The 14,289-nt window shown below is 47.8% G+C and overlaps 1 protein-coding gene across 1 annotated transcript; it reads left to right on the top strand.

The window, feature by feature from the left end:
• Window positions 1-4,365: 4,365 nt before the first annotated feature.
• On the top strand, window positions 4,366-14,067 carry MEOX1 (mesenchyme homeobox 1). The gene is made up of 3 exons (XM_033169560.1): window positions 4,366-4,895; window positions 11,633-11,844; window positions 13,816-14,067. The coding sequence occupies exons 1-3, from the start codon at window positions 4,442-4,444 to the stop codon at window positions 13,936-13,938; spliced, it is 789 nt and encodes a 262-aa protein (XP_033025451.1). The 5' UTR covers window positions 4,366-4,441; the 3' UTR covers window positions 13,939-14,067.
• The last annotated feature ends 222 nt before the right edge of the window (window positions 14,068-14,289 follow it).

Genomic DNA, 14,289 nt, shown 5'->3' with positions numbered 1-14,289 from the left:
GGGACAAGAGCTAGAGCAGGGGTAGGCAACCTGAGGCCCAGGGGCCGGATCTGGCCCAATCGCCTTCTAAATCTGGCCCGCGGACGGTCCGAGAATCAGCGTGTTTTCACATGAGTAGAATGTGTCCTTTTATTTAAAATGCACCCCTCAGTTATTTGTGGGGCCTGCCTGGTGTTTTTACATGAGTAGAGTGTGTGCTTTTATTTAAAATGCACTCTGGGTTATTTGTGGCACATAGGAATTCATTCGTTCCCCGCCCCCAATATAGTCTGGCCCACCACATGGTCTGAGGGACGGTGGACCGGCCCACGAATGAAAAAGGTTGCTGACCCCTGACTGGCTACATTTAAATTGTACGTTACTGGCTTTAGGATGAGGGCAAGCAGTTTAAAAAATACTTCTCTATATTATTTTCAGCAATAACACACATTACCATGCAAGCTTCATCCCTGCAGGTGCATTTTTATACACATTACTTGGGTGGAGAATCGGACTGCAAAATTTGGAGAAGTGGATTTCAATGGATGGCTGCGTTCCAGTGTTTGCATACTTGTTTTTGAAAGTGTGAATTGTGTAGGTTTGCCTTGAAAGGTGAAATGAATCAAATTTCTCCCCAATCCCTAGGTGGAAGCAACATTTCCCCAGTACTGTTAGCTTCTGGCGGGACGTAGTTTTACAGCTCAGGCTCATGAATATATTGGCTAGTGGTCAGCCTTAAACGGCAAGTGATTTGCACAATATTCAGTTTCCAGAAAGCAAGATGCTGCATCTCAAATGTACCTAGAAGCTCATATGTAATATTGTACTCTGCGCATGCTCAGGATCTAGGGTGGCCTTTTGTCCTACTATACAGAGGTCAGTCCTCCAATTGAAGGGCTCTTTGGTCCAAATCTGATTGAAATATAAAGAAGGGAGAGCAGGGGCATACCCAGGATCAAAACTGGGGGGGGGGGGAGGCAAGCCATGGTTGTTCAGGTTCAAAAACAAAAACAGCTTCAAAAAACAAAAACAGCTTCAAAAAACAGAACACCCCCCCCCCAAAAAAAAACAGAAAGCCCCAAATGGCTGAAAAACTCAGTTTCCCAGGATCCTCAGTCCTCGCAAAGGAACTACTCACCATGCAAGGGAACTCAGTTTGCCAAGCTCCCTTGCAACGATGAATCCCGGCAACGATGAATTCGCCCCCTGACACTGCCCAAGTCTCAGCCTGCATCCCCATTTGAACAAGCAGGGTGCAGGCTAGGATCCGGTCTCTGATAGGCACGCCAGCTCTTTGTCGGCATGAGGGAGGGGGAAGCAGCTGGCACAACACACACATACACATACACACACACAGAGTGGCCAACTGCCTCAGCAAGAGCGGAAGAGCTCAATTGTTATTGAGATTTTGGGAGGGGGAGAAAGACCAGTCTTGAGCTTTTTTTCCCTTTTAGGCTGCCGATAACCATTTAATATTTTTTTTGCTTCTGGGGGGGCAGCTGCCCCCCTGCCCCCCCTGGGTACGCCCATGAGGGAGAGCAGTAGGGGTTTTGAAGTTGCTCAACAGGTCATCTGATTTCCCCAGTGGCACAATGACTCAGAGCGTAACCAGAAGGTTGGTGGTTTGAACCCACCCAGGAACAGCTGTGGGCAAGATTCCTGCATGGTAGGGGGTTGGACTAGATGACGCTCAGGGTCCCTTCCAACTTTACAGTTCTATGATCCTGCAAATAGAGTCTTCACCATTATGGTAAAATGCACTATACATTCGTTTAAATGACACTGATTACTGTATTTTTCCAGGTATAAGATGGTGTTTTTTTCCCTAAATCTTTTTAGTCAAAAATTGGGGGTTGTGCTATATACAGGTGGTGAATGCACAGGGGTTTGGGTTTGGGCTCCGGCTCTTGCAATATGGCAATCCTAACTTTGGGTGACCTCCAGAACAAAACAAAACAAAAACCCAACAACTTTGGCCAACTTCCCTCAGAAAAGCTCTACATTGTTCCGCTTGGTGTTTAAAATATTGCTTTCTTAAATTTGGGTTCAAAAAAATAGGCGCCGTCTTATACATGGGGGCATCTTATACACAGAAAAATACGGTATATCTAAATCTGCACCTGTCTAAATTAGCATATGAAAATCACATGCAAATCTCAATCCCATTCCGTCCTCTTGTTTGGAGATGCGTAAGTGACTACCCTATCAGAAGCTCTTTTCTTTTTATGATTGCATTAGATTTTGCAAGGCCAAACTGTAGCACTGCCGGCAAATGCTTGGGGGCTGAGCCCTCAATCCAAGCATATCCCACATTCATTGAAACAAAGCCGCAATTTTATGTCTAGAATTTTACTTCCAGGCTTATGAATTCAACTCAGGGCTCTTAGTGAAAGAATATGAGTTCAAGGGTTTATGGGTGCTTTAATGAATGCTTCTGGTTTGGGTAATGGTATGACAAAGGATTCAATAAAACAGTTATCCAGTACAGAAACATCCACAGAATTTAAAATGCCAGAAAGGAAAGCTAAGCATACAACCCTGAAGTTAAGCGCATATATATATATATATATATATATATATATATAGGCCTGTGACTATCACAGACCCTCCAAGTGTCCCTGTTTTCCAGGGATTTACAGAAGCCGTCCCGGTTTTTGATTTGATCCCAGAATGTCCCGCTTTTCCTTAGGACGTCCCTCTTTCCATCGGAGAAGTGTTGGAGGGTATGGAGCCATACATCCCCTTGAGCCAAGGAGATAAGTAACTAGACAACCTTTAAAAGACATCTGGAGGCAGCCCTGTATAGGGAAGCTTCTTAATGTTTAATGTGTTATTATGGTTTAATATGTATGTTGGAAGCTGCCCAGAGTGGCTGGGGCAACCCAGTCAGATAGGCGGGTTATAAATAATAGAATTATTATTATGATTATGATTATTATGATTATTATGATTATTGAATAGGGCGTCCCTATTTTCATCGGAGGAATGTTGGAGGGTATGGGCGACACCCACCCACCTGTAGGTGTTCAGAGGCATACAGCCTTTGACAGAAGAGGCAAGTACATAAGAGGTAAAAGGTAAAGGACCCCTGGACGGTTAAGTCCAGTCCAAGGCGACTATGGCGTTGCGGCGCTCATCTCGCTTTCAGGCCGAGGGAGCCGGCGTTTGGCCACAGACAGCTTTCCGGGTCACGTGGCAAGCATGGCTAAACCGCTTCTGGCGCAACGGAACATTGTGACGGAAGCCAGAGCGCACGGAAATGCCGTTTACCTCCCTGCCGTAGAGGTGCCTATTTATCCACTTGCACTGGCGTGCTTTCGAACTGCCAGGTTGGCAGGAGCTGGGACAGAGCAACGGGAGCTCACTCCGTCGCGGGGATTCGAACTGCCAACCTTCTGATCGGCAAACCCAAGAGGCTCAGTGGTTTAGACCACAGCGCCAGCCGGGTCCCTTTTGGCAAGTACATAGGCTGCGCACACAATATACCTTTCAAGGGAATTTGAAACACATTCCCCCCCCCCTCAAAGAATTCTGGGCACTGTAGTTTCTTAAGGGTTGCTGGGCATTGTGACTCTATGGGGTGTAAACTACGGTGCCCAGAATTCTTTGAAGGAAAGCAAGTGCTTCATACTCACCCGGAGCCATCATGGCTAGCAGTCCTTGTTAGCCCAACCCTCCATGTAGCAATTAAATTTACGAAGCAACTCGGGATTTCCCTTCTGCAGCTTTGCTTAGACCACTCCTGAAGTCTTTGCGCTTCACTCTCCGCATAAGCTGTCAAACTTTTAGGTCACGCCTGGAATTTTTAAATATCCCCTCCTCTTTACCTGGCTTCTCTTTCTTATCTTGTCCCCTTTGGACTGGCTCATGGATCCTTTTCTGGAAAATGGAAGTCTAAGGGTTTTCTTTACCGGGGCAATAAAAATAACTCCAGAGTGTGAGAAGGAAACATTAAACCCTCCTTTTGTGTGCGTGTGTACATTTCTCTCCCGCCCCCTCTACAAAAAAAAAAAAAGCGCAGACAATGTTTCTTTAAAAGTCTCCATCTGCAGTTCCCATTAGATGCGCCTCTAAGGTTTCGGGTGATTAATAGCTTGCATGCTTGGCTCGGGTTGGAGGGGTTGTGCACGCAGGTTAAGCCCTCCCCCTCGCTCCTCTCTCACATTTCCCTTCCTAAGCTTGTCACTCACACCCCAGCAAAGTATTTAAAAAGTGTTTTCTGGGCTTCAGCACTTCACAGCAAGGAAGCTTCGGGCTTCAAACGCAACAGATGTGAAGTTTCTCCCGTGGAAGCTATGGAGAATTCTGCAGGGTTTCCCCTTAACGGCAAAGCCATGGCAGTGAGCTGGAGAGCTGTCTAGCTGCAGAGGACCGGTTTTGTTTTCCTGGGCAAAAAGTTAGACCGCCGGGCTCCCTTTGCAATTGCGTTTGAAGAGCATCTTAAGAAACAAGGCACTCCTAGATGGATCCACCTGCTGCCAGTAGCTGCATGAGAAGCTCTCACCCTACCAATGCGCTCTGGGGTTGCCTGCGAAACCACCATGCCGAGGGTGGAGGGGCCACTGGGCCGCACCATTACCCACAAGCCCCCTTTTCGTTCCACCACAAACCGGACTTTGGTGTCTACTCGGACTTTTCCACCTCCTGCCTGGCTGCAGCCCCCCAGAGCCTTCCCCGCGACGAGAGAGCTTTCGATGAGCACCCTTCTTCCTTCCAGCACCCCGCGTGGCATTTTGCAGCCGCCGAGGGCAGGCGGCGTCTGGCGGCTGAGCTGGCTTTGGTCTCCGGAGAGCCAGAGGGCAGCGGCCCGAATGTGGTGGATGCCGCCATTGGCACGAGTGAAGATTACGTCCTGGCAGGGAACGTGGTGAGCGAAACGGAAAAGAGGACATCCAGAAGGAAAAAAGGGAGCGCAGGTAAGGTGGCGTTTTAAGAATCCTATAATTGTAGAGTTGGAAGGGGTTACACTTCCTCTGAAGGAGCAGGTTCGTAGCTTGGGGGCACTCCTGGATCCTTTGCTGTCGCTCGAGGCTCAGGTGGCCTCAGTGGCCCGGAGTGCTTCCCATCAGCTTCTGCTGGTGGCCCTGCTATGCCCCTATCTGGACAGGGATAGCCTAACTACTGTTGTCTATGCTCTGGTAACCTCAAGGTTAGATTACTGCAATGAGTTATACATAGGGCTGCCTCTGAAGACGGTTCAGAAACGTCAGCTGGTGCAGAATTCAGCGGCCAGGTTGCTCACCGGAGCAAGACGGCTTGAGCATATTACACCGATCCTGGTCCGACTGCACTGGCTACCAATTAGTTCCCGGGCCCAATTCAAAGTGCTGCTTTTGACCTCTAAAGCCTTAAACAGCTCAGGACCGCAATACCTCAAGGACCGCCTCTTTCCATGTGAACCTACCCGGACCTTGAGATCATCTTCTGAGGCTCTCCTTCGTGTGAAGAATGCCCTTCTTCAAGAGGTCAGGAGGGTGGCAACATGAGAACGGGGCCTTCTCTGCAGTGGCTCCCCGTCTGTGGAATGCTCTCCCCAGGGAAGTTCACCTGGCACCTTCATTCTACACCTTTAGGCACCAGGCAAAAACATTCCTTTTAAATCAGGCCTTTGGTTGTCCTGATCAACATCCTATACCCTTTTAAAATGTGGCTCTTTTTTGGGGGGGATATTACTGTGTTATTGTTTTATTTCGATTTTATATATTGTGATCTGTTTTGCGAACTGCCCTGAGACCTCCGGGTATAGGACGGTATATAAATTTATAATAATAATAATAATAATAATAATAATGCAATAGGAAGGGACCCCATGAGTCTAAGTTCTAGTCCAACCCCCTGCAATGCAGGAAACTCAGATAAAGCATCCATGACAGATGGCCATCCAACCTCTGCTAAAAAACTTCCAAGGAAGCAGCACCCAAATACTGTATATAAAAATCTCTGTGTTAGTCCAGTTATGCATCACTGAAAAATGTGGACCAAAAAAAGACACAGATTTGCATAATTTACATGCATTTGCTAATTTATATGTAGAGGTGCAAGTTTAGAAATGATTGCTGTGATTTGAATAGAAATACATCTGACCATGGCAGAGAAGACAGTGACCAGGTGCCCCATCTGCCTGCTGCATCTGCTGTCCACCTCAAACCACGAACAGATGAATTTGCCGCATACTGCCAGACCAATGGTCCGTCTAGCTCAGTACTGTATACAGTGCTTCAGACTTGGGGTCTCTCCCAGCCCTTCCTGGAGAGACCAGGGATTGAACCTGCGGCCTTCTACTTGCAAGATGTGTGATCTGCCACTGAGCTACGCCCTTTCCTCTGATTTCCCTTCCTGTAGTTCTTTATCTTTAAGGTGCCCTTGGATTGGACGGTCCTTCAAAAAGAGGGCTGTTCTCCATGAAGTAGGACACACGGCCACTCTAGTATGTATTATTGATTTGTTTTCATCTGGTCCAGGAAACCCCCCCCCCCTCTATATATATAATTCATTTTTGCCTTTAACAATTACCATCACAAATAAATCACAATCGTATAGACACAGGATTCTCTGAATCCCTGGACTTCCCTCCACCCCTCATTATTCTTTTCCAAGTGCATCTTATAATGTTCTCTATATCTTCTTAATACAGTAGTACCTTGGTTCTCAGACACCTTGGTACTCAAACAACTTGGAACCCAAACACTGCACACCCGGAAGTAAGTGTTCTGGTTTGCAAACTGTTTTCGGAAGCTGAATGTGCTCCGTTTTGAGTGCCACACTGCCGTTTTGAGTGTTACGCTGTGGTCTGCCTGTTTTTGCTATTTATTTTGCGCATTCACTTTTGCGGCTCTTTTTTGTTTTGTTTTTGTGACTGTGTGGAACCCAGTCCAGCTGCTGATTGATTGATTGATTGATTGTGTGACTGCAGTACATTGTTTATTGCTTTCATTTTACGGATCAGTGGTCTCGTTACACAGTAAAATTCCTGTTCAATTACTGTTTTAGGGGTTATTTTTAAAAGTCTGGAACGGATTAATCCGTTTTGCATTACTTTCTATGGGAAAGCACGCCTTGGTTTTGGAACGCTTTGGTTTTGGAACGGACTTCTGGAACAGATTAAGTTTGGGAACCAAGGTGCCACTGTATTCCATTCTCGCCATCGTTCTCGCTACATTGCAAGTGTTTTCTAAAATCCTGCCAGTGTTTTTAATTGTTTACAGTGTTCTTTTAAGTAACTTATAAATTTCCCCCCATTCTTTATGAAATTTGCTATCTTCTTGATCTTTGATCTTCCTGGTCATTTTCGCCACTTCAGCATAGTCCACCATCTTTGTCAGCCATTCTTCTCTGGTAGGTACTTTATCTTCCTTCCATCTTTGGGAAGAAACCTTCCAAGCAGTTTGGAATGCAGACAAAAAACTCTCTGGCATATTAATCATGGTGATGATGAAAGGAAACAAGACATCACAGAACAGAGATTAAGCAAAACAAGCAGTGGGAAATGCACTGTAATTAATTCCAAGGTGGGGAATCCTGCAGTCCTTCAGGTTTTGCTGGACTCCAACTCCCATCATTGCTGACTGCAGCTGATGGGAGCTGGAGTCCAAGAATGCCTTGAGGGCTCCTGATTCCCCCAGCCCTGGCCCATCATGGAACAACAAGATTTCAACAGGCCCATCTAAAAGCCAGTCATAAAAGGAGGTGGACTAATGAGCTTCTTGGGAAAAAGGGAATTCCACAATGTGGGTCCCCTACAGAAGAAGGCCCGTTCTAGCAGCCCAGCCAGCCAATTGGATGGCAATGGGAAGCAGAGCATGGCCTGCAGTGTCCAATGGCCAGATCCTGTGAGAGAAGGTGACCCTGCACAGCTTTGGACTGGTGTCAATATTGGGTCAAAGCAACCGGGCACCTCTTCGCGACAAACTGAAACGATTCTGAAATGGATTTCAAATGTGATGGCTTCTCTCCCACCAAGAGCCTTGGAAAGTGCAACTCTGAGTTTATGCTTAGGTGTCCTTTCTAGAAGATTCTAGAAAGGCGAATCTTCCTCTGTGAAATAGCCGCCATTGCAGGTGTTGTTTCGCATCATGGAGATGATCGCAACTCCAGATTTTGCGTACAAAGTCTAGTTAAAAGACAATGAAAATAAAGCACAGAGGTTCAGCTTATGAGCCAAAGGAGCAAGAAAGGAAGGCAGGCGTTTCGATTATCTAAAATAAAAACACCCCAGATTCCTACTGGAGATGGGAGTGTGGCCATCTCCAGCCTGCACTCATTACAAATAAGCTTCCCAGGTTGTCACCCAAAGATGGTATATAAGGTAAAGGTAAAGGGACCCCTGACCATTAGGTCCAGTCGTGTCCGACTCTGGGGTTGCGGCGCTCATCTCGCGTTATTGGCCAAGGGAGCCGGCGTACAGCTTCCGGGTCATGTGGCCAGCATGACTAAGCCGCTTCTGGCGAACCAGAGCAGCACATGGAAATGCCGTTTACCTATTTATCTACTTGCACTTTGACGTGCTTTCGAACTGCTAGGTGGGCAGGAGCAGGGACCAAGCAACGGGAGCTCACCCCGTCGCGGGGATTTGAACTGCCAACCTTCTCATCTGCAAGCCCAAGGCTCAGTGGTTTAGACCACAGCACCACACGGGAAGGAAGAGGAACCTGTTTTCTCAAGTTCTGTTGTCCCAGTTCAATTCAGACCCTGCCTCCTGGCAATGCACAGACACCTGGTTTAAAATATCAGGAGACCCAAACATTAATCCCTGATCCAATCATGGATTTCCCACACCAAATGTAGTTAGAACCCAATATGCCCTCACAAATGAGAAGTGGCTTAGGCATCTTGCAGTGGCAGGTGACTGGCATCCCCACAGTGCCCTGGGACAGCACAGGATTCAGGCATAGCGGGGCTGTTCCAATGAATGGTACTGGATGGGGGGGCAGATTGTCCGTCACATCCGTTGATGCTACCGTTGCTCACGGCCACCATCACTGTTGGGAAGCCTGCTGGCTTCAGTGGGGTGGAGTGGTCACCGTGGAAAGTTTGGAGCCTCCCTCACACCTGGCACTGTCCATGGATTAGGTCTGGTATAAGGCAGCGTTCTTTGTTCCTTCCTAAATTCAATCCTTCCTCCTGGATGGAAAACACATGCAGTCATTTTCAGGGGATTTGAAGGCTAGATAGCATGAGCGGTCGTATCGTTTAATCCAGACCTGTACCGCGGGCCAGGAAAATACAGCCAGCAGCTCCCTGTGAGGCCCAAAAATGTTACGGCTGAGAGGACGGTTTAGGCAGAAATCCCAGCTCACATCCAGGACCTGCATTATGTTAGAGGAGTGTTCTGCAAACAAGAGAGTTGCTTGATGCTGAGCTTGCTTTTGGGTCTCCCCTAGATCAGGGGTAGGCAACCTAAGGCCTGTGGGCCGAATGCGGCCCAATCGCCTTCTCAATGCGGCCCACGGACGGTCTGGGAATCAGTGTGTTTTTACATGAGTAGAATGTGTGATTTTATTAGAAATGCATCTCTGGGTTATTTGTGGGGCATAGGAATTCGTTCATCCCCCCCCCCCCAAAAAAATATAGTCCGGCCCTCCACATGGTCTGAGGGACGGTGGACCAGCCCACAGCTGAAAAAGGTTACTGACCCCTGCACTAGATGGACCATTGGCTTGATCTAGCTGGCTTTTCTTGTGGTTGAGTTTGAGTTTGAGACCGATCCTGTTCTGGACACTGAGGTTTGGTTGTGTGGGATGGGTTGAATAGGTAGGAGAGGATATATGAATTGCAGTTTATCCCTCCAAGCACCCACGTGTGCTGGGTTGAACAGACTTTCAAAATCCTGTCCTTGGCAGCAAAACCCAGAAGCCTAGGAATTAGGCTGCAAAGCTTCCTTTCAGCAAATCTAGCTACAAAACAAGCTGGCTTCCCCCTTCCTTACAAAGCTTGAGAATGAATCAGGCAACAAGCTGGGAAGCAAGTTCAAAAATAAGATTTGCTTGCTTTATAATTATGCACTGTTCCGCAGCAAAGGCAGCAGTAAAAACTATGCAGGCAAAATACTTACATTTGCAGCATAACCAGTCGTAGGGAAGTGTGTGTAACTGAAGTACATGAGAGAGAGGAAGAGTACTCTGTGCTCCTTCCATTCCAGGAGAGGAGGGGAAATGACACCACACAGAACCCTCTCTAGCAATCACATTTCTATGGTCTGAGTATCTGCCTATCAGCAATACAGCTCTGTGGGTTTAACCCCTTCTTATGCTAACTAGCAAGAATACACATTTGTTGGGTTTGGCTGCTAATCTCCCACAGGTTCTGGTATATGTGTGATCCTGATGATGAAGAAAATGTATCGAGCCACAGAAGAGGGCCCTTCCCTCAACACCAAACAGGCCAGAGTGAATTCCCCATACGAGAGCCGCATACTTGGGGACTGAGAAGGTGGACTACTAAACCCACCTTTATCCTGTTCTTTAACCATCTTGATTTGTGAATGCTGGCTAAGACAGGAATGAGGAATCTGCGTCTGGACTATAAGTGCCATCATCCCTGGCCATTGGCCACGCTGGCTGGAGCTGATGGGGAGTTAAGCCCGTTAAATTCAATAGGCCTACTCTGGGTAAAATTTAGCTGAATGCTGCTCCCTGTTTTACACCTAGAGACCCTACCAGTAAGCTGGGATTGCTTGATCTTTGCATTTCTTTCATTATTTAATAATGTATTTATTGGATCTGTATCCTGCCCTTCACCCGAAGATCACAGGGCGGTTCACAACATACATAATAAAATACACATACACAAAATACATAATAAAAACAAGAACAAAAACGAACAAATATCCCCCACACAAATACATGTAAAATCACATAGAAGGTTAATCGGCCAAATTCCTGTTTATAGGGAAACATTTTCACCTGGAGTCTAAAGATACGTAATGAAGGCACCAGGCAAGTCTCTCTGGGGAGAGCATCCCACAAATGGGGAGCCACCGCAGAAAAGGCCCATTCTTGTGTTGCCACTCTTCAGATCTCTCGTGGAGGAGGCATGTGAAGAAGGGCCTCAGGTGATGGTCGCAGGGTTTGGGTCGGTTCATATGGAGGGAGGCGGTCCTTGAGGTATTGCGGTTCTTGAACTGTGCCAACTCTCTTTCTCCTAGTGGGCTCAATTTGCTTCCATGATGTCAGGAAACCCCCCTCCCCACGGATGGTAGCGTCCCAGGAGCGTTTGCAGTATAGGGATCCACCTCCATTGTTCACCAGTTCGTCCTCCCCCTCCTCTGCAGGAAGCGACCATTCCTCCAGTGGGAGGGGGAGTTGGAGGCAGGAAGTCGGTGCAGGGGCTCTGAAGGGATCGCAGAGCCTGAACACCAAAGGGAAAGCGGGGAACGGGGTCAGGTTCCCACGCCCTGAGTTCGCAGACAGGAAAGACGTGGAAGGGGGAGGCGGGGGTTCAGAATCCCGCGGCTCTTTTGCTGGACAAAGAACCGGAAGGGTTCATTCCTGGACTCTGCAGAGGGATGAGATGGACGTTTGAACTTTTGCTGCACTGTAAATATTTGCACAATAAAGAACTTAGTTTTAGAAGTTCTGCGTTCGGCTGATTTCTCATGAGCAACCACTGAACGTCCTTACACATGAGGAATGTTTCTGTCCTTTACCTCTTCCAGAAAGCCAGGACACAGGCGGCGGGGGCAGCAGCAGCAGCAGCAGCAGCAGCAGCACAAAAGCAGAAGTCAGCAGCTCCAAAGCAAGGAAGGAACGCACTGCCTTCACCAAGGACCAGCTGCGGGAGCTGGAGGCGGAATTTGCACACCACAACTACCTGACGAGGCTCCGGAGATACGAGATTGCGGTGAACCTCGACTTGACGGAAAGACAGGTGAAGCTCCTCTGCTCCAGATGCCCCCTTGAGGCTGGGCAGCCTCCTCTCCAGCTTTGGGCATCAATGCCTGGAGACAATAGGTGGAGAGAAGAGGGGTAATATTGGGGGAATGTTCATTTGCTACTTGCTCAAGCACACTGATTCATTTACCAAAAAAGCAAAAACAAACACCCCCCCAACGATCACAAGGCCAATTCACCCAACACGACACCCTAAATAAATAATAATAATACAGTGGTGCCCCGCTAGACAAAAATAATTTGTTCTACGAGTGTCTTCGTAGAGCGAATTTTTCATCTAGCGAAGCGGCAATGGAGCGCAGAGGTTTTTGCGCCCCCCCCAAAAAAACCGTCTTGCGAGGCAGCCCCATTGACATTTTCGTCTTGCGGGGCAGCCTTCCGCTAGTGAATGCCTTTCATCTAGCGAGTTTTTTGTCTAGCGAGGCATTCGTCTAGCGGGACACCACTGTAGTAGTAGTAGTAGTAGTAGTAGTAGTAGTAGTAGTAATTTATTTATACTCCGCCCATCTGGCTGGGTTTCCCCAGCCACTCTGGGTGGCTCCCAACAGAATATATAAAAAAGCAACAAAACACCAGACATTAAAAACTTCCCTAAACAGGGCTGCCTTCAGATGTTTTCTAAAAGTCAGATAGTTGTTTACTTCCTTGACATCTGGTGGGAGGGTGTTCCACAGGGTGGGCACCACCACCGAGAAGGCCCTCTGCCTGGTTCCCTGCAACCTTACTTCTCGCAGGGAGGGAACTGCCAGAAGGCCCTCAGAGCTGGACCTCAGTGTCCGGGCTGAACGATGGGAGTGGAGACGCTCCTTCAGGTATACTGGGCCATTTATGGCTTTAAAGGTCAGCACCAACACTTTGAATTGTGCTCAGAAATGTACTGGGAGCCAATGTAGGTCTTTCAGGACCTGTGTTATATGGTCTTGACGGCCACTCCTATATAGAATCACAGAGCTGAAAATGGGAAGGCGGATCTGTGAATTTCAGGTCTGCTCTTTTTCTCATTTCATCAGCCTTAAACTCAGTTCTCCACATTTGCATCTTACTCAGGGGTTCAGTTCCAAGTGTTCCACATATTCGCAAAAACGGCATGTACCCAAAGCATTTGAGCTGCCCCCAAGGCTAGTGGGTGAGGGGGAAGAGAGGGAATCCTCAGTGCTTCCAAGCTCTCTGCCTTGTTTGCATTTACAGTGGTACCTCCGGTTGCGGGTGGGATCCGTTCCGGAGGTCCGGTCGGATCCTGAGGTTTCCGCAACCTGAGGACCACTTCTGCGCATGCACAGACTGCTTCTGCGCATGCACGCACAGCAAAACCCAGTAAAATACTTCCGGGTTTGCCGTGCGTGCAACCAGAGGGTTAGGTAAACGGAGGTACGACTGTAATTGGCACAATTACAACCATTCTGTCTTCAACCATGTATGGTTGAAATGGCGCAAGTTAAACAAGTGTAGATGCAACAGCATTTCAGTGCAGATTTCTCTCAATGCGAACATTCTTGCAAGCAATTCCCCTTAATGTGATGCATGATTTATATTCACTAATACAATTGTACCTTGGTAGTTGAACGGCTTGGCTCCCGAACAAATCGGCTCCCCCAAACGCCGCAGACCCGGAATTGCGAACGTTTTCCAGAAGCCGGACATCTGACGCGGCTTCCGATTGAGTGCAGGAAGCTCCTGCAGCCAATCGGAAGCCGTGCCTTGGTTTTCAAACCTTTTGGGGAGTCGAATGGACTCCCAGAATGGATTAAATTCAAGAACCAAGGTACCACTATACATGCATTCTTATGCACACTCGACCCTATCAGGTGCATTTATTTATTTATTTGCACACGTGGCTAGAGAACCGCATTGCAAAATGCTGAAAGTACGAATTTGCAAGGGCTGCGTTTTGCACGCAGCAAATACCAGCATACAAGCTCACCTTAAGCCTCTCCCTCTTCTCGCGCAGGTAAAAGTGTGGTTTCAGAACCGCAGGATGAAATGGAAACGTGTGAAAGGTGGGCAGCCGGTGTCACCCCAGGATCACAGCCTGGAAGACATGGACTCGGCTCCTTCTCCAAGCTCAGAGTAGCCCTGTACACAGTAGCTTGGAAGCCCTGGACCAATCTCTTGGCATCATCACAGCCCAGATCGTCTGCTCTCTCCCCAAGACTTTGCAAGAGTCGGCTGAAGAAGGAGCAGTTTTGGAAGAGACCTGGTCTTGCTTTCCTAGGTAGATCTGGGCTCTCTCTTTCCTTTCCCTCTTATCTCTGACCGAATTGCTTTTTTTTACAAGCACCAACAATGGGAATCAAGGCAGGGGTGGCTTCCCGATCATTCTAACGTTGAAGACATGACATTGTTAGAGCCATCGCTTCTCAGCCTTTTGGCTAAGATCAAGTGTAGGCATGATTAGAGCCATGAAGCTAACATGTACGTTGTG

Source organism: Lacerta agilis, chromosome 14 (genome assembly GCF_009819535.1).
Source record: "Lacerta agilis isolate rLacAgi1 chromosome 14, rLacAgi1.pri, whole genome shotgun sequence".
Classification (NCBI taxonomy): domain Eukaryota; kingdom Metazoa; phylum Chordata; class Lepidosauria; order Squamata; family Lacertidae; genus Lacerta; species Lacerta agilis.
Note: the sequence above shows the minus strand (reverse complement) of the source record. Positions and strands in the feature narration are given on the sequence as shown.

Excerpts from the sequence above, each read along its gene's own strand:
- MEOX1 (XM_033169560.1), top strand. The coding sequence starts at position 4,442 with ATGGATCCACCTGCTGCCAGTAGCTGCATGAGAAGCTCTCACCCTACC. Across the intron at positions 4,896-11,632 it reads AAGGAAAAAAGGGAGCGCAG|AAAGCCAGGACACAGGCGGC; the intron begins GTAAGGTGGCGT and ends TACCTCTTCCAG. Across the intron at positions 11,845-13,815 it reads TCGACTTGACGGAAAGACAG|GTAAAAGTGTGGTTTCAGAA; the intron begins GTGAAGCTCCTC and ends CTTCTCGCGCAG.